Source organism: Geotrypetes seraphini, chromosome 2, assembly GCF_902459505.1.
Source record: "Geotrypetes seraphini chromosome 2, aGeoSer1.1, whole genome shotgun sequence".
In the NCBI taxonomy this organism is placed as follows: Eukaryota; Metazoa; Chordata; class Amphibia; order Gymnophiona; family Dermophiidae; genus Geotrypetes; species Geotrypetes seraphini.
Window position 1 is genome coordinate 2,540,307 of NC_047085.1, and position 20,431 is coordinate 2,560,737.

Here is a 20,431-nt window from a genome sequence, read left to right on the forward strand (position 1 = left end):
AGGAAAAGGCAGCATCTTACATATTGCAGTGAGCAGTACATCAATACACCCATTGTAAAACTAAACAAGCCAGACCAGCACAGATCAATCCTACACCGTCAATCCTAACAGAAAACACACAGAACACAGAAAACACCTTCGCCTAGTAAGGAATATGTAATCACAAACTAACCCCTCCCTCTTTTACAAAACTGTAGTGTGGATTTTAGCTACGGAGGTAACAGCTCTGATGCTCATAAAATTCTGAGCATCAGAGCTGCTACCACCAAGGCTGGTGCTAAAAACGCTTCACAGTTTTGTAAAAGGGGGGATAAAATAAAAATACATAGACAAAGGTTAAATTGAACCAGCAAGAAGCTGGACTCTGCATACAATGCTTCACAGAAACAGTGACACATGTCTCCTAAAGCAATAAATAAATAGAAATTTTTTTCTACCTTTGTCTTCTGTGGTTTCTCCTTTCCTCATCTTCTTGTAACTCTCTTCCTTCCATCCACTGTCTGCCGTCTCTCTTCCCCTATATGGCATCTTCTCTCCTTCTATGCCCCTTCCAGAAATTGTATGCCTCCCCCTTCCATCTCTCCTTTCACCCCATTGGTCTGGCATCTCTCTCCTCGCCTTCCCTCTCCCACACCTCTCCTCATAGTCTGGTATCTCCCCTTCCCTGATTCTCTGGCATCTCTCTCCTTTCCTTTTCTTCCATCTTTCGTTCCCCCTCCATGCTCTCACATCTCCCCCTTCCTTTTCCCTTAGACTGGCATACCTTCCTCCTATGCTCCAAGCCCTGGCATCTCCTTTAATTCCCTCCCTCATCTTCCTTCTCCCTCCAGCTGGGTACCGCAACACTCTTCCCTGCAGCTCTGCACTTCCCCACAATTGCCATGCTTCGGTTCCTCTTCTTCCTTCCTTCCTCCCCCCCCCCCCCCGCGGGACCCTGCGGCACCATCAACTCTTACTCCCTCTAATGTCGGCCCTGCAGCTCCAGACTTCCTCGCACCTTCTCCCCTCCCCCTTTGGATCGCTATTATTTTAAATGTTATAGCCGCAGAGCTGTATCCATCAGTGGAGATGTCTAACCTCGGCCTGCCCCGGAACTCTTACTGCAGCAGCCGCCCGTCTAGGCAGGAACAGGAAGTCACTGTTGCAGTAAGAGTTCCGGGGCAGGCCGAGGTTAGACATCTCCACTGATGGATACAGCTCTGCGGCTATAACATTTAAAATAATAGCGATCCAAAGGGGGAGGGGAGAAGGTGCGAGGAAGTCTGGAGCTGCAGGGCCGACATTAGAGGGAGTAAGAGTTGATGGTGCCGCAGGGTCCCGCGGGGGGGGGGGGGGAGGAAGGAAGGAAGAAGAGGAACCGAAGCATGGCAATTGTGGGGAAGTGCAGAGCTGCAGGAGCTGTTATAGCCTCCCCTTACCTTTGCGACGCGTGTGTGCGCTGTGAAGAGAAACTTGTGCGCTGCGATATAATATTTTGTGCGTGAGCGCAGGCCAACGCAGCTTAGCGGGAACACTGGTTGTCAGGTAAGATTTGCCTCTTTGCGGATGATATGAAAATCTGCAATAGAGCAGACATGCCAGATGGTGTGAATAACATGAAAAACGACCTGGCAAAGCTTGAAGAATGGTCTGAAATTTGGCAGCTAAAATTTAATGCTAAGAAATGCAAGGTCTTGCATTTGGGCTGCAAAAACCTAAGAGATCGGTACAGATTAGGGAGTGAAGAGCTTATGTGCATGACAGAAGAGCGGGACTTGGGTGTGATTATATGTGATGATCTTAAGGTGGCCAAACAGGTTGAAAAGGTGACAGCGAAAGCTAGAAGGATGCTAGGTTGCATAGGGAGAGGTATGGATAGTAGGAAAAAGGAGGTATTGATGTCCCTATATAAGACTTTGGTGAGACCTCATTTAGAATATTGTGACCAATTCTGGAAGCTGCACCTTTAAAAAGATATAAAAAGGATGGAGTCGGTCCAGAGGAAGGCTACTAAAATGATGTGTGGTCTTTATCATAAGGCGTATGGGGGACAGATTTAAAGATCTCAATCTGTATACTTTGGAGGAAAGGCAGGAGAGGGGAGATATGATAGCGACGTTTAAATACCTACGTAATGTAAATGCGCATGAGTCAAGTCTCTTTAATTTGAAAGGAAACTCTGCAATGAGAAGGCATAGGATGAAGTTAAGAGGTGATAGGCTCTGGAGTAATCCTACATGAAGCAACAAGTCGCTATATAAAAACAGTAAGCAAACGACGGAGAAATAACAGACCCCAGTGGTTCACTACAGAAATCTCAGACCTCGTTAAGAAAAAGAAAAAAGCATTTGTTTCCTACAAACAATCAGGAAGAGGAGAGGCAAAAGAAGACTATCTGGCCAGGTCCAAAGCTGTCAAAACGGCAGTCAGAGAGGCCAAGCTTCGAATAGAAGAGAATCTAGCAAAGGACATTAAGAAAGGGGATAAATCCTTGTTCAGGTACATCAGTGATAGGAAAAGAAACACAGATGGGATAATACGCCTTAGGAAAGCAGACAGAACTTATGCAGAATCAGATTCCGATAAAGCCGAACTACTAAATGAATACTTCTGCTCAGTCTTTACCTGCGAGGCGCCGGGGTCTGGTCCACAGTTGCAAGCAAGGCAAAGCTCAGAAGACCCGTTCTGGAATTTCAAGTTTACTCCCAGCAGCGTCTACTGTGAACTATCAAGACTCAAAGTAAACAAAGCCATGGGACCGGACAATCTACACCCCAGGGTGCTTAGAGAGCTGTGTGATGTTCTGGCAGAGCCGTTATCGGTGCTCTTCAATCTTTCCTTGAGTACGGGAAGAGTCCCCTTGGACTGGAAAACAGCCAATGTAATCTCACTCCACAAAAAGGGCTGCAGGACAGAGGCTGAGAATTACAGACCGGTGAGTCTCGCATCCATAGTGAGTAAACTCATGGAAACGCTAAGCATAAATTAGATACGATCCTGGACGAGAAGAATCTACAGGATTCTCGCCAACATGGATTTACCAAGGGCAGGTCCTGCCAATCCAATCTAATTAGTTTCTTTGACTGGGTAACAAGGAAACTGGACGTGGGGGAGTCCCTAGACGTCGTGTACTTGGACTTTAGTAAAGCTTTTGATAGCGTCCCACACCGCAGACTATTGAGCAAGATGAAATCAATGGGACTGGGAAAAACATTAACTGCATGGGTCAATGATTGGCTAAACGATAGACTTCAGAGAGTGGTGGTGAATGGTGCCCCTTCAAAAACATCAGAGGTGATCAGTGGCGTGCCGCAGGGCTCGGTCTTGGGCCCGATCCTCTTCAATATATTTGTAGGAGATCTGACTCAGGGGCTTCAGGGTAAAATCACATTATTCGCCAATGACGCCAGACTATACAACATAGTAAGTAAGAGCACTTTGCCAAACAGTATGACGCAGGACCTACTTCTATTGGAACATTGGTCCTCGACTTGGCAGCTAAGCTTCAATGCTAAAAAATGTAAGGTCATGCACCTTGGCAGCGGGAATCCGTGCAGAACTTACACACTAAATGGTGAGACCTTAGCTAGGACCAGGGCGGAATGTGATTTGGGGGTGATCATTAGCGAAGACATGAAGACTGCCAATCAAGTGGAGAAGGCTTCATCAAAGGCAAGACAAATGATGGATTGTATCTGTAGAAGTTTTATCAGCAGTAAGTCCGAAGTTATAATGCCGTGTACAGATCCATGGTGATCCATCTGGAATATTGTGTACAATTCTGGAGACCACATTACCAAAAAGATGTGCTGAGAGTTGAGTTGGTTCAACGAATGGCCATCAGGATGGTCTCAGGACTAAGATTTCCCGTATGAGGAAAGGCTGAATAAATTGCAGCTATACTCACTCGAGGAACATAGAGAGAGAGGAGACATGATAGAGACGTTTAAATATATCACGGGCCATATTGAGGTGGAGGATGATATTTTCTTTCTTAAAGGTCCCTCGGCCACAAGAGGACATCCGCTGAAAATCAGGGGTGGGAAATTTCATGGCGACACCAGGAAGTTCTTCTTCACCAAAAGGGTGGTTGATCATTGGAATGAACTTCCACTTCAGGTGATTGAGGCCAGCAGCGTGCCAGATTTTAAAAGGAAATGGGATACACATGTGGGATCTCTAGGGGGGTAAAATCAAGGGGGGTGGGTCATTAGAGTGGGCAGACTTGATGGGCTATTGCCCTCTTCTGCCGTCATCTTCTATGTTTCTATGTTTCTCCCAGAAGAGATGGTGGAGACAGAGACTGTGTCTGAATTCAAAAGGGCCTGGGATAGACACATGGGATCTCTCGGAGAGAGATAGAGATAATGATTACTGCAGATGGACAGACTAGCTGGGCCATTTGGCCTTTATCTACCATCATGTTTCTATCTATCCACTCATAAATTTCAAAAGTGGTTTCCTTCTCCTCCTTCACTCTGCGACAGATCCGTTCAATTAGATCTTTTCTTCAAATGAGTTCATTCTGTATCTTAATTCATTCCTTGGTAATCTCTAAGTTGGACTATTGCAATTACATCCTCATCAGATTCCAAAGTATCAGCTTCAATGGCTTCAGCTAGTTCAAAATACGGCTGTAAGGCTACTTTATCGTCAGCCAAAGTTTGATCATGCAACCCCTCTTCTAAAAGCTGAACATATTTTGCCCATTTCATAACGTTTTCCTTTCAAATACAATGTTCTTTCTTACCAGATACTATCCTGTGGTTTTCCTTCATTCCTATTCAGTGTTCTGGGTAATCATCAGTGAAGACATGAAGACTGCTACTAAAGTGGAGAAAGCATCATCTAAGGCCAGACAAATCATGGGTTGCATACGTAGGAGTTTCGTTAGCCGTAAGCCCGAAGTCATAATGCCATTATATAGGTCCATGGTGAGACCCCATCTGGAATATTGTGTGCAATTCTGGAGACCACATTACTGCAAAGATGTGCTGAGACTTGAGTCGGTCCAGCGAATGGCCACACGGATGGTCACAGGGCTCAGGGAGCTCCCGTATGAGGAACGGCTGAATAAATCGCAGCTCTACTCCCTAGAGGAACGCAGGGAGAGGGGGGACATGATTGAAACATTCAAATACCTCACGCGCCGTATTGAGGTAGGGGAGGATATCTTCTTCTTCAAGGAACCCACGTCAACACGAGGGCATCCGTGAAAAATCAGGGGAGGGACATTGCATGGCGACACCAGGAAATACTTCTTCACCGAGAGGGTGGTAGATCGATGGAATGGTCTTCCGATACAGGTAATTGAGGCCAGCAGTGTGCCTGATTTTAAAGCTAAATGGGATCGAAAGGTGGGATCTCTTCACAAAGGGAGGTAGGGGTGGGTCATTGGTGTGGGCAGACTTGATGGGCCTTGGCCCTTATCTGCCCTCACTTTCTATGTTTCTATAAAGGGAGCCCTCCGAGCCTCACAACAATTACTAACTGTTCCATTATTTAGACAGCTATTTCTTGACGTCCACAGGAATTCTTCTTTCTCGGTCATGGCATCTACTCTTTGAAACTCATTACCACACTACAACTGCAATGAAAGTTTGGTTTCAAAATTCAAGGCACAGTTAAAATCTTACTACTTTTCACAGGCTTTCTGTTCAGAATCTGATAGATTAAAGAAACCCCCCCCCAAGGGATTTCCTTTTATTTCCTAGCCCTATGTTTTATCCTCACCCTTTTTTCCATACCCTAGATTTCATTGTAACCAACCATTTTGTTCTCTCCTTATGTTCCTACTGATGTTTGTTGACCTTGTCCTTGTAATTGGTCTTAGTTTGTTCCCCCACCTTCCTTTTTTATATGACTCTGTAAACTGCTTAGATTTTAAACCTGGTTTTATATTTGCGGTATATTAAATAAATTGAACTTGAACTTTTACACCCTTTTCATATCCCAACAAAGACAAAATGCTTTGCACTCATGTCCTCTCTACAAAACATCTCAGCAAGAAGCATGATGCATCTCATGGGTCACATGGCATCCACAATTCATAACACCCTTCGCTCGACTTCATCTCAGATCAGCTCAGTGGAGCCTGGCATCTCGGTGGTCTCAGGTCACAGATTCCTTATCCCAACGGATCAGTCTCCTTGCCTCTTCTTCAATCTCTTCAGTGGTGGGTGAATCCAGCAAGTTTCTCCAGAGGTTTGCTATTTCAGAACTCTGCTGTACACTTTGTATTCTGCCAATGTTCCTAAGCCCACATTACACCTCTCCTCAAGTCCCTTCATTGGCTCCCTATCCGTTTTCACATACATTTCAAGATAATATGTAGAAATAAAACCAAAGGAAAAAAACATACCCTTTTTATTGGACTAACTTAATGTAGTATACTGTGTACTACTGCCTACAGCCTCTGGCTGGATCATGATTCTCTAAGGACAAGGTTAAAACCGCCTGAGCCTGGCTTTTGTAAATACATCCTCCCTGACTTCTGAAGTAGGACTGAAGACTGACACCTTCTCATTTCATTGGAAGACTTGTCTCCAAAGCTTGGGTGCATCTAATTTTTTTGGCTTTGCGCTTGCATATAGGTCTGAGTGATGTACTGGTATCGAATGTTTTTTCTTAAGATAAATCTTCTACAAAGTCAGCTGTTTTTATGATGCTAAAACTAACTGTAAAATTCCTTAAGAACCAGAATTACCCTTCAGGTAGTCTTCCTTCGATAACATGGAATGGTCTCCCTTAAGCTTCCTCACAACATGGAGCATTTACTTACCTACATGAAAGTCCAGACTGCAGCTGTGGATTTTCAAATGTGCAGGGTGTTACTGCAGACGATACGAAGTTGTTCAGAGTAGTGAAGACACAGGGGGATTGCAAAGATCTGCAACGTGACATAATCAGGCTCGAGGAATGGACATCGACATGGCAGATGAGGTTCAACGTGGATAAGTGTAAAGTGATGCATGTCGGTAACAAAAATCTCATGCACGAATACAGGATGTCCGGGGCAGTACTTGGAGAGTCCTCCCAGGAAAGAGACTTGGGAGTTCTCATCGACAAGTCGATGAAGCCGTCCGCGCAATGTGTGGCGGCGGTGGCAAAAAGGGTGAACAGAATGCTAGGAATGATAAAGAAGGGGATCACAAACAGATTGGAGAAGGTTATCATGCCGCTGTACCGGGCCATGGTGTGCTCTCACCTGAAGTACTGCATCCAGCAATCGTCGCTATACATGAAGAAGGACACGGTACTACTCGAAAGGGTCCAGAAAAGAGCGACTAAGATGGTTAAGGGGCTGGAGGAGTTGCCGTACAGCAAAAGATTAAAGAAACTCGGCCTCTTCTCCCTCAAACTGAGGAGATTGAAACATTCAAGGTACTGAAGGGAATAGACTTGGTGGAAAAGGACAGGTTGTTCACTCTGTCCAAGGTAGGGAGAACGAGAAGGCACTCTCTAAAATTGAAAGGGGATAGATTCCATACGAACGTAAGGAAGTTCTTCACCCAGAGAGTGGTAGAAAACTGAAACGCTCTTCCGGAGTCTGTTATAGGGGAAAACATCCTCCAGGGATTCAAGACAAAGTTGGACAAGTTCCTGCTAAACTGGAATGTACGCAGGTGAGGCTGGATTCATTTAAAGCACTAGTCTTTGACCTGAGGACTTCCACGTGAGCGGACTGCTGGGCATGATGGACCACTGGTCTGACTTAGCAGCGGCAATTCTTTTGTTCTTATGTTCATCAGGAAGATGCCAGCAATTATTGACACTAAGCTGCTTACCGGAACTTTGTCTTCTGCCCTTTCCCTCATTCCATCTGTAACATGTTCTCTCATCCTATTCCTGAGTGCCTTAGATACCCTGATGCCTAAAGAACATAAGCGTTCCCATCTTAGGTTGGACCAAAGGTCCGTCAAGCCCAGTATCTTGTTCTAAACTGTGGCCAATACAGGTCACAAATATCTGGCACAATCCCAAAAAGTAGCAAGATATACACTTCATACCCTCAGGGATAAGCTGTGGTTTTTCTCAAATCTGTCTTAATGGATCATGGACCCTTCCTCCAGCAGCATTCCCACTGGGCTTAGCCTAGAGCTCATAGTGCAGTGGCCTGGGAATTTTGGGAACTGGTTTCCATCCCCACTGCAGCTCTTGTGTCTCTGGGCAAGTCACTTAACCCTCCATTACCCCAGGTACAAAGTAAGGACCTGTATATAATATGTAAACTACTTTGATCATAGCCATAGAAAAGCGCTATATCAAGTTCAATCCCTTTCCCCCTCTTCCCCTACTTTTACCACAGCTTTTGGTAGTAAATGCCAGAGTTTAATTGTTGAGTGAAAAAACCAATTTGTACTTATTTCAGCTATACTATTTCATAGACTGTTTGTCCTGTAGTTTTTGTGCTTTTTAAAAGAGTAAACAATCCATGTTTATCTATTCCGCTCCACTCAGGATTTTGTAGATCTCTGTCATATTCCTCTTGGTCATCTCTTCTCCAAGCTCAAAAGCCTAAACCTCTAGCCTTTCCTGATAGGGAATCGATTCATCCCTTTTATCATTTTGATTTCCTTTCTCTGTACCTTTTCTAATTGTGCTATATCTTGTCTCATAAGGTCTCCAGAATTGTACACTTTTTCCTTTTCTTCCTCCATGCTTTAAACTTTGCCTTCTGCTTATCTTGAGTTGAAAGTATGCAGGATTTTAGGCTGAAAATTTCTCTCCTCTCTTTCAGAGATCTAATCAGAAACAGCACTACCCTGACCTATCTCAACCTGGTTTCTTGCCGTAACCTTCCGCGGGGGATGAAGAGAGTGTATCGGGGCCAGGAGGACATCCAGCAATGTCTGCAGCTGCTACTAACAAGTCATGAAGGTTCAGTGGCACCACAGAACTGCTCATAGTGCTGATCCTGGATTGAGCTGTAATCCTTCAGATAGATCATGGTGCTGACCCTTCCTTTTGTGATCATAGTGGTGTCTGTCCCATTAAATTATACACATACATGTCTCCAAATCTGGTTCTGAAAAGGCTTTAGATAATAGAGAGGGGAGTTGTGTATAGAACAAAAAAAGGTTCTACTCTAATGATGGGCTTCATCTCTTTCTGTGTTAATGAGAGGATAATGGATGGAAGCCAATGAATTAACAAAAGGTATGTGCAGAAAATCACAAAAGGACGCTCACTTGCCTACCTCTGATGAAGGCAGCATGTAAGAGTCGGGGAAAGTACTGGAATGCCATATGTATAAATCTTCATAACCTTAGGCAATAAGATACCAGGTCTTCAGCCTAAAAGGTGGAGGCAGACCTTGATCTTGTTGCTGTTCCTTGAACAGGATCATGGCCATATTAGCCTAGAATTTGCTAGGGGATGGCAGAAAAGGGTCCAAATGTATTAAAGTAGTTAAAATGCAGGCAGCTTTGGGAAAGGAGAGCACTTTTGTCCACACTATTATGCCTACAGGGTGGGAGGAACTAAGCAGATCTGAATGACGGGGTTACTAGTATTGGTAGCGTGAAATTTTAACATGTCAGAAAGTGCTTAAAAATTGTACAGGAAATTGGTGGATTTCCTGCTTATCTTTGTGGCCAAACTAATAGAACAGGCTGTACGACTTTGAAGATGCATCAAGTACTAGACAGATCTGGCTATTGCCCAGAAGCCTTGTTCACTATCTTGGATAGACAGTTGCGAGGATTAGATGAGAAGACAGTGTATGCTTTATTAATTGACAAGCTTATTGCCTTTGACACAGATCTGCCAAACATTTTATTAAGTTGTTTTTTTTGCAGGTATGGCAATCGGAGGTGGACTGTTACATTGTTTCTATCCAAATAGATACAGCTAATTAAGATTCAGAATAATATTTGGGCTTGGCTAGGGCTAAAGCGAGGCATTCCAAAGGATTTTTATCATCTTTGACTCTCTAGATTAATTTCACTTTTATGCAGATTATGTCCTGTTATTTCAGCTCTTCTCCATAGAGAGGGTTGTGCTATTGATTAGCCTTAATAAAACTATTCCATCAACTATTCCATTAATATGATTCCAAGCTGTTTTTAAGAAACTTTTAAAAACTGAACTTTTTGTAACAACATTTATGTGAAATTAAAAATTGTAGCAGCAAAGGTATGGTTGGCAGTTTGACAGCTTTTGATGTTTGTGACACATTTTGTATGTGTAGGTTTATACAATGTAAACTGCTTAGATATAGGCAGTCGATAAGTTTTATAAATAAATACTATTCCTTATCCCAGGATAAGGAGGCAGCATTTCTCAACATATGGGTGACATCATCCACGGAGCCCCGATGTGGACAGCTTCACAAGCAGACTTTGCTTGAAGAACTTTTAGAAAGTTCGTGACTGCCACACCGCGCATGCGCAAGTGCCTTCCCACCCAAGGTAGGGCGCGCATCTCCTCAGTTCTAAGTTTTCCACGGAGCAGAGAAGCCCTCGTTTCAAGGCTGTCCACGAGAGTTAGTTCTAAACTTGAGCCTTCTCTCACCATAGCTTGTGTATTTTATTTACAGGGTTGCTGTGTTATTTGCATGTTTGATTTTTTTTTAAAGTTTTGTTTGTTTGTTTTTTTGATCATGTCACGGCGGGGCCTACTTCATGGCTCAGCCTGCAGGCTTCGATTTTGCCGCAGCCGTGTTTCACTTCTTGTCCTGGCTGATCACAGGGTTCAAGAAGTGTAGCCAGTATTAATGCGCGATCTCCATCACTGACCCACACAAGCGGTGTGTACAGTGTTTAGGACCTGATCATCGTCTGTAGTCATGCGACCGCTGTGCTACACTTCAAAATTGAGCCCTTAAACGTCGTTGAGTCCAGATTGAAAAAATATTCAGAGGAATGGATTGGCCTCTACCTAAGGCCTTGACCCCGATTCTGGCCCCGACCTTGACTCCAGCAAAGTCTTTTATGGGGCAAAAACCTTTAACCTCGACCTCGCTCAAACCTTCCTCAATGGGAAAGTCTTCATCTTTGGGGAAATCAGCTAAATCTTCTCCTGAGGTGCTGTTATCCTAACTGTCTCCCTCAGGTAAGATAGCTAAGCCAACCCCTCCGGACATGCCACCCTTAGAACAGGTGGGTCCGAGGCTACCCAAGAAACGTGTCTCAAAATTGAGGCAACATTCTTCCTCGAAGCCCATAACCACACCAATTGTACCAGATCCAGTGGTCTCGGTGCCGGCTTTGCAGAATATGTTGGAAACTATTTTGCATCAGGAGTTTGGTAACATGCTTGCCAAATTAACTCTTGCCTCAACTCTGCTTCCTGCAGTCCAGCCTGAGCACTCAGCAGTATTACAAGGAGTCGAGTCCTTGAGAGTGCCTCGAGCTCAATCTACACGCTCTATGTAAGGAGTTGAGTCCTTGAGAGTGCCTCGAGATCATTCTACACACTCTAAACAAGGAGTCGAGTGCTTCAGAGTGCCTCGAGATACCTTTACACAAGGAGCTGAATCCTTATCAGTGTCTCGACATCGATCTCCGACTTCCAGTCCTACCTCTCACATAAGGCCTTTTCGAGGCACAGGACGAGGACTCCTCGACATTCATCTTTGAGGCTGGATCCGACTCAATCACGGGAGCGTGATTCAAGGCATGGTTCTCCACATCATTTGTCGAGGCATTCATCGAGGCCCAGGTCTTCTCGAGTCAGGTCTCATTTATCGAAGCATCGAGACTCTTCGAGACCACCAATTCCTTTGTCAAGGAGATCTGTTGTAGAGCCTCACCATTCTCGTCAGTTGAGTTCTTCTCCTGCGAGGTTTTCTTCACATTCCAGAAGTGGGTCATCTTTGCCATCAGGTATCAATACTCCAGAGAGGCTTCACCATCCTTCTCTTCTATGAGAGGTACCTCGAGGGGTTCCCATTCACCTTCTCCTCAACGGGGTCATACCTCTTCAGATCCAGTGTCCTTCACCAAGTTTCTATGCCAAATGAGTAAAGATCTTTACATCACTTTGGAATCTGACTCAAAATACTATAAGGCAGGGGTGCTCACGCTTTTTTGGCTTGCAAGCTACTTTTAAAATGACCAAGTCAAAATGATCTAAAAACAATAAAATTTTAAAAAACATAAAGCACACTGTACGCAGAGAAAATGTTAATTATCATTTGTATTTGGGGTTTTTTAAGAACATAAGAATTGCCGCTGCTGGGTCATACCAGTGATCCATCGTGCACAGCAGTCCGCTCACGCAGCGGCCCTCTGATCAAAGATCAGTGCCCTGAGACTAGCCCTACCTATGTTCTGGTTCAGCAGGAGCTTGTCTAACTTTGTCTTGAATCCCTGGAGGGTGTTTTCCCCTATGACAGACTCCGGAAGAGTGTTCCAGTTTTCTACCACACTGGGTGAAGAAGAACTTCCTTACGTTCGTATGGAATCTATCCCCTTTCAATTTTAGAGAGTTCCCTCTTGTTCTCCCTACCTTGGAGAGGGTGAATAACCTGTCTTTATCTACTAAGAAATCACAGACTGTGGAGCAAGCCTGGTCTTTATTTAAAGACACGATGAACACTGCGCAAAATCTGTATATCCCCAGATTTAGAAAAGGTAGCAAAAAGGACCGAAGAAACGAGCCGGCATGGATAACTAAGGAAGTGAAGAAAGCGATAGGAGATAAGAAAAAATCATTCCGGCTATGGGGAAAACTGAAAAGAGGAGCACAGGAAGCATCAAAAAGAATGCCACCGCGTGGTTAGAAAAGCAAAAGGAGAATATGAAGAGAGGCTAGCCAAGGAGGCCTGAAATTTCAAACCATTCTTCAAATATGTTAAAGGGAAGCAGCCGGCGAGAGAGGAGGTGGGACCGCTGGATGATGGAAATAGGAAAGGAGTAGTGAAGGAAGAAAAAGAAGTGGAGAACAGATTAAACATGTTCTTTTCATCAGTTTTTACAAGAGAGGACACATCCAGCGTGCCAGAACCTGAAAAGATCTTTAAAGGTGATCAAGCAGAAAAGTTAATATCCATAGAGGTAAGCCTCGAGGACTTGCTCAAGCAGATAGACAGATTAAAAGCTGACAAATCTCCGGGCCCGGACAGAATCCACCCTAGGGTATTGAAAGAGCTAAAAGTGGAAATAGCGGAGTTACTGCAACAAGTTTGTAACCTATCCCTGAAAACAGGGGTGATCCCGGAGGATTGGAAGATAGCAAATGTTACACCCATCTTTAAAAAAGGTTTGAGAGGTGACCCAGGGAACTACAGACCAGTAAGTCTGACATCGGTCCCGGGGAAGATGGTGGAAGCACTGATAAAGGACAGCATCGATGAGCATCTAGAAAGGAATAAACTGATGAACACAACCCAACATGGCTTCAGCAAAGGAAGATTGTTGCTGATGAACTTATTATACTTCTTCGAAAGAGTAAACAAGCAAATGGATGAAGGAGCCCCCATAGACATTTGTATACTTGGATTTCCAAAAAACCTTCGACAAAGTACCCCATGAACGCCTGCTAAGAAAACTAAAGAGCCATGGGTTGGAAGGAGATGTACACAGATGGATCAAAAACTGGTTGGTGGGTAGGAAGCAAGGGTAGGAGTGAAGGGCCAATACTCGGACTGGAGAGGGGTCATGAGTGATGTCCCGCAAGGATCGGTACTCGGACCGCTGCTATTCAATGTTTTCATAAATGACATAGAAACAGGGCTGAAGTGCAAAGTTATAAAATTCGCAAACGACACAAAACTTTTTAGTGAGGTTAGGAACAAAGCAGACTGTGAAGATTTACAAAGGGACCTGGTCAAACTGGGAGAGTGGGCGAATAAATGGCAGATGAAGTTTAATGTAGAGAAATGCAAAGTCTTGCATGTAGGACACAGAAACCCGATGTACAGCTATACGATGGGTGGGCTGGTAATGGGTGAGAGTAGCCTTGAGAAAGACTTAAGGGTAATGGTGGACAGATCAATGAAGCTGTCGGCACAGTGCAAGGCGGCCTCAAAGAAGGCGAACAGACTGCTAGGTATTATCAAGAAAGGTATTACAACCAGAACGGCAGAAGTTATCCTGCCGCTATATCGGGCAAGGTGCGCCCGCATCTGGAGTACTGCGTCCAATTCTGGTCGCCGTACCTTAAGAAGGATATAGCGATACTCGAGAGGGTTCAGAGGAGAGCGATGAGACTGATAAAGGGTATGGAAAACCTAACATATGCCAAAAGATTGGAGAATCTGGGCCTCTTTTCCTTGGAGAAGCGGAAGCTTAGAGGGGACATGATAGAGACTTACAAGATCATGAAGGGCTTGGAGAAAGTGGAGAGGGACAGATTTTTCAAAATTTTGAAAAATACAAGAACGAGGGGACATTCTGAAAAGTTAAGAGGGGACAGATTCAGGACCAATGCTAGGAAGTTCTTCAACTAGAGGTTGGTGGACACCTGGAATGCGCTTCCAGAGGGTGTGATATGACAGAGTACGCTACTGGGTTTCAAGAAGGGTTTGGATGAATTCCTGAAGGATAAGGAGATTGAAGGGTATAGATAGAGGATTGGATGATTTCCGGAAGGAAAAGGGGATTGAGGGATACTGATAGAGAATTACTATGCAGGTCCTTGACCTGATGGGCCGCCACACGAGCAGACTGCTGGGCAGGATGGACCTCTGGTCTGACCCAGCAGAGGCACTGCTTATGTCCTTACCAAAGTCAGACTCACCGGTCTGTAGTAGTTTTCCAGATCTCCCCTGGAACCTTTCTTGATGATCGGTGTAACATTCGCCACCTTCCAGTCTTCCGGAATCTTTCCCAATTCGATCGACAGATTGGCTATTAGTTGAAGCAGTTCAGCTATGGTCCCTTTCAGTTCCTTGATGACCCTCGGATGGATGCCATCCAGTCCCGGGGATTTATCGCTCTTAAGCCTATCAATCTGCTTACACATCTCCTCTAGACTGACCGTCAATCCTGTTAGCTTTCCGTCTTCATTTCCAGCATATAGCCTGATGGGTTCCGATATGCTGTGTAGATCTTCGGTAAATACAGACGCAAAAAATGTGTTCAGTTTGTCGGCAATTGCTTTGTCCTCCTTTAGCGCTCCTTTTATTCCATAGTCATCCAATGGTCCCACTGCTTCCTTCACGGGTCGTTTCCCGTTAACATATCGAAAGAATGGCTTGAAGTTCTTTGCCTCCTTGGCTATTTTTTCCTCATAGTCTCTTTTGGCCCCTTTTACCGCTTTATGGCATCTGCGTTGATGTTGTTTGTGCTTGTTCCAGTTTTCGTCCGTTTTTGACATTTTCCATTCCTTAAACGAAGCTTTCTTGTCTCTGATCGCTTCCTTCAACTCTACAGTGAGCCACACCGGTTCTTTGTTCCTTTTCCTCTTTGATCCCTTGTTGATGCGCAGTATATATAGATTTTGCTCCTCGGTGACCGTGTCCTTAAAAAGGGACCAAGCTTGCTCTAGCATTTTTACATTGCTTATCCTCTTCTTAATCTTCTTCCCTACCAGGAGGTCAAGGCAGATGACTATAAAATATGCAATGTCATCTCAGTAACAACTATACAAAAATGGACAAATATACCCCCTCCCCTTTTACTAAACCATGATAGCAGTTTTTAGCGCAGGGAGCTGCACTGAATGCCCCTCACAGCTCCCAATGCTAAAAAACACTTGTGGTTTAGTAAAATGGGTATTTTTTCCCGTTTAGGACCTCAGCGGTGCAAGCTGTGAGAGCATTTCATTCACAGAGTTGTTTGCACTAAATTCTTCATCGGTCTTATTTTATATATTTTTTTATAAATTATTTTTCTTATTTAAATATTTTAATTATAGAAAAATTAGAAAAGTACTCATCTCTTTTAGAGAAGCATAGCACCCCTGCTATGCTTCTCTAAAAGAGATGAGTACTTTTCTAATTTTTCTATAATTAAAATATTTAAATAAGAAAAATAATTTATAAAAAAATATATAAAATAAGACCGATGAAGACTTTAGTGCAAACAACTCTGTGAATGAAATGCTCTCACAGCTTGCACCGCTGAGGTCCTAAACGGGAAAAAATATGTGTATCTAAGGTTATATATGTGATATTAATTGAACCTAACCTTGGAAAAGAAATATACTCTTTCTTGCCTTATTTGCTTGTATTAGTAAAATGGGGCCATAGTGCAAAATATAAATATAAATTCTCAAAACAGACACATTTTGATCACTAAATTGAAAATAAAATCATTTTTCCTACCTTTTTGTCTGGTGATTTCATGAGTCTCTAGTTGCACTTCCTTCTTCTGTAAATCCAATCTTTCTTTTTTTTTTGTCTCTTTCTTTCTCTCTCCCCCTATCCCCCTTTATTTCTGTCTTTCTCTTTCCCCCTGCCCGCCTTTCTTTCTCTTTCCCCTGCCCACACCTCCAAGCCATCGTGCCGATTTCTCCTCTTCCCCTATTCTTTTTCTCTCCCTGGCATCCCCCCCCCCCCAAGCCACCACGCCAATTTCTTCCTTCCTCCCTCCACAAGCCAGGCCAGACACGTTCAAGCACCGGGCCCACAAGACTTCACCTCAGACCAGCAATTCAGACGTCTGAGAGGAAGTTCCAGGCCAGCCATGCAGCGATTGGCTGGCCCCAGAACTTCCTCTCCAATGTCAGAATTGACGTCGGAGGTGAAATCTTGTGGGTCCAGCACTTGTAGGCGCCTGGCTTGGCTCGGGGAGGAAGGAAGAAGATCACAAAGACAACGCGATCGACTCGCATTGCCTTTGCGATCTACTGGTCGATCTCGATCAACCATTTGGGCACCTCTGCTCTAAGAAGTATTTGGAAGAACTGAGTATGCCTCATCCTCATAGGGAATCTCTCAAGTTACCCATAAATGGCATTCTTTCTCAAACTTTCAAAAGAAATCTTGATACACCATATTCCGTTCTTGCTGTGCCAGCAAAGTTGGAATCTCGATATAAGATGGTCCATTGTAAGGGATTTGAGAAGTCTCAATTATCCCATCAGTCTCTTCTCATGGAGTCTTTAAAAAGAACCAATCCTGCCAAAGTTTATGCCACCATCCCTCCTGGCTGAGAGGGCAGGACCATGGACACGTTTGGTCGTCGGCTGTATCAAAATTCGATGATGACAAACCAAATTTTGAATTATAACTTTGTCTTCACATCTTACCTGAAGTATTTGGTCAATGCCAATGCCTGATTTTTTTTCAGATATCATTACATTACATTTGTGATTTCTATTCCGCCTGTGCCTTGCGGTTCTAAGCGGATTACAGTTAAAAGAGATCAGGGCATTACCGAGAGAATAACATAACAACAATCAAGTAAATTACATGCTGTGGTATAGAAATACAGGTATAAGAAATCTGGATTTCTCAATAGAATAACTCGACAGGGATCAAGTAGATTACAAGGTTCAGTGGGGAAAATAGTATAGGCAACTGAGGAAAGGTACCTAACTTTGAAGGAATCAATTAAACGGATACCTAAGGGAGATGCTTATTTAGGAGAAGGTTAAATGGATACCTTTAGGAGATGCATATTTAGGAGTCTGGATATTTTTGGTAAGTAAGGTTCGAGGGGATGACTAGAGTGTTATTTGCTGGGAGGAGTGCTTGTGCGATTGGGGAGGAGAATATTAAGTAAGGACGTGTTTTTTGAAAAGGAATGTTTTGATTTCTTTTCAAAATATTTTGATGTCTATTGTGTTGATCATCAGTTTGGTGATGGTGGGGTAAATTTTCGCTGCCTGTGTTGCTAGAAGGCTGTCGTAGAGTTTCTTACGTCGGGTGCCATTATGAGGGGGGAAGGTGAACATGTTCTGAGTTCTTCTTGATCTGGGTAGTCGGTATATCTTCCTCAACATCGACTTCCAGAGTTTCAACACATACATCACACTTAGCATGTATATGGTTCAAGCTGCATATGATACGTTTGAAATATCCTCTAGAGTCACTGCGTTCTCGGTGGATGCGCCTGCTGGCCTGGCTCCGCACCGTAGATATGGACCTGAATCTACAAGATCAACTGGCTAACATCCCATGCCAGGGCAATGAGTTGTTTGATGACTCTATTGAGGCAGCTACAACGCGTTTATCTGAACATGAGAAGTCGTTTGCTTCCATAATCAGGCCAAAGCCAAAGCCTTCCACTGTTAAGGGTTATAGGTCTACTCCATCTTACCAGAGGCATTAAACTCAAAAGTCAGCACCTTATTCAAGGCCGCTTCCTAAGAAAAAACAGCAGTGGCTGCAAAAACCTCAGACTTCTGCTGCATCCAAGGCCTCTCAGTCTCATCTAACACAGAGCACTTCATCATTTTTACCTCTGGGTCCTCACTATCATAAGGGAAGGTTACTCTCTTCACTTCATCCAGATTCCACCAGATCTTCCCCCAAGAGAGTATCCTTCCAATACGTTGCAGACCACCCTTCTTCAGGAAGCTAAAGCTCTGCTTCGTCTCCATGCCATCGAGGAAGTTCCCTTGGAACAGCAGAGCAGGGGGTTTTACTCCCGTTACTTCCTTGTCCCGAAAGATAGGAGATCTGCAGCCTATTATGGATCTCAGAGCTCTCAACAAATTTCTTGTCAGAAAAATTTCAGATGCTGTCTCTAGCATCCTTGTATCCCCTTCTAGATCACAACGATTGGTTATGCTCTCTGGATCTTAAAGAGGCTTGCACTCACATTCCCATTCATCCAGCCTCTCGCCAGTTTCTCAGATTTCGGGTGGAAAATTATAATTTTCAATACTGAGTGCTACCCTTCGGCCTGGCATCATCTCCCAGAGTTTTTACAAAGTGCCTAGTAGTAGTAGAAGCAACTCTGTGCAACTATGGCCTTCAGGTTTTCCCGTACCTGGACGACTGGCTCATTAAAGATTCAACATCTCAGGGGGTTATTGTAGTGACCCAACGGACTATTTGGTTATTCCAAAGTTTGGGGTTCGAAATAAACTTTCCAAAATCCCAGCTACAGCCCTCTCAGACTCTACAGTTCATCGGAGCTGTACTGGACACTGTGTAACTCAGAGAATTCCTTCCTCAACAACGTCAGGATGCTCTCATTTAACTGTGTCAAACAATATCATCCCTCACTTCACTCTCAGCAAGACACACAATGGTTCTGCTAGGTCATATGACCTCTACAGTTCACATGACTCCTTTTGCCAGTCTTCACTTCAGAATTCCTCAGTGGACCCTGGCATCTTAGTGGGCGCAGGCTATCAACTAGAGGTCTGCACGGGAACGGGGATCCCGCGGGTTCCCCCCCGGCCCACGGGACTCCCAAGGGGAAGCCCCCTGGCCCACGGGACTCCCATGGGGATGCCCCCCTGACCCACGGGACTCCCACGGGGATGAAAACAGCCTACCTAAATTCTGGCGATGCAGGCGTGCAGCTTACAAGTCCGGCGTCGCGGCGGGAAATAGCCATGCTGAGCAGTGAGCTCAGCACGTACACAGATGAAAGCCTTGCTTGCTGATTGGTCCCGCGGCCCCACCCCGCTGTGCCGCCGGACCAATCAGCAAGCAAGGCTTTCATCTGTGTACGTGCTGAGCTCACTGCTCAGCATGGCTATTTCCCGCCGCGACGCCGGACTTGTAAGCTGCACGCCTGAAAAAGAAATCATCCTGGCCGGGGTCGGTGTCATGCTCCGGAGCTTCTACAGGCTGTAGAAGCTCCGGAGCATGACACCGACCCCGGCCAGGATGATTTATTTTTCAGGCATGCAGCTTCCTATCTCCCTCTCCCTTCTACCTGCACGTTCCTATCTCCCTCTCCCTTCTACCTGCTTCCGGCCACACCCCCTGCTCCGCGGCTCTCTTCGGCAACTCAGCAGCAGCGATCGACACAAGCTTCTGATGTCGGGGCCTACCCTTTGCGAGTCCCGCTTGTTTCAACTTCCTTTTTCCACAAAGGCGGGACTCGTAGAGGGAAGGCCTCGATGCCGGCAGCTTGTCTTGATCACCGCTGCTGACGAGTTGCTGAAGAGAGCCACGGAGCAGGGGGGTGTTGCCAGGTGCAGGTAGAAGGGAGAGGGCCAGATGCAGGACTCGTGGGTGAGGGAGCAGAAGAGAGAGAGAAAGAGAGAGGGGAGGGAAACAAAAGGAAATATTTCATACTGGGCTGGGCCGGAGTGGAGGGAGGGTGGAAAGATTCTGGCTACCGGGTGCAGTAACAAAGGAAAAGGGGGGAAAGCTGAAAATGGAGATAGTGACACAAAGAAGAGAAAGAGTAAGCAGGACCTACTGAATAAGGATAGAGATACAGAGGGGACATGAAGAGGAGGTGAAATAGAGACATATAAGTAATGCTGAAAAAGTGGGGGGGGGGGGGTTGGGGGAGATAAAGACATTGAAAGGGCAAATGGTGAACATGGGGTAAAGACAAGGACAGAGACAAATGAAGATTCTGAAAAAGTGGTGAGATAGGGATATAGGTGAGATGGACACAAAGAAGGGTGATGCTGGAAAATAGGTGGA

The 20,431-nt window shown here is 44.8% G+C and overlaps 1 protein-coding gene across 2 annotated transcripts in view; it reads left to right on the forward strand.

Moving 5' to 3' along the window:
• FBXL6 (F-box and leucine rich repeat protein 6) overlaps positions 1-10,088 on the forward strand; it is a 112,397-nt gene extending 102,309 nt beyond the window's left edge. For both annotated transcript variants that reach the window (XM_033933279.1, XM_033933278.1), the window contains exon 9: positions 8,720-10,088. In XM_033933279.1, coding sequence (XP_033789170.1) covers positions 8,720-8,888 — 169 coding nt within the window. In that variant the 3' untranslated portion in view covers positions 8,889-10,088. The remainder of the gene's footprint in view (positions 1-8,719) is intronic.
• The last annotated feature ends 10,343 nt before the right edge of the window (positions 10,089-20,431 follow it).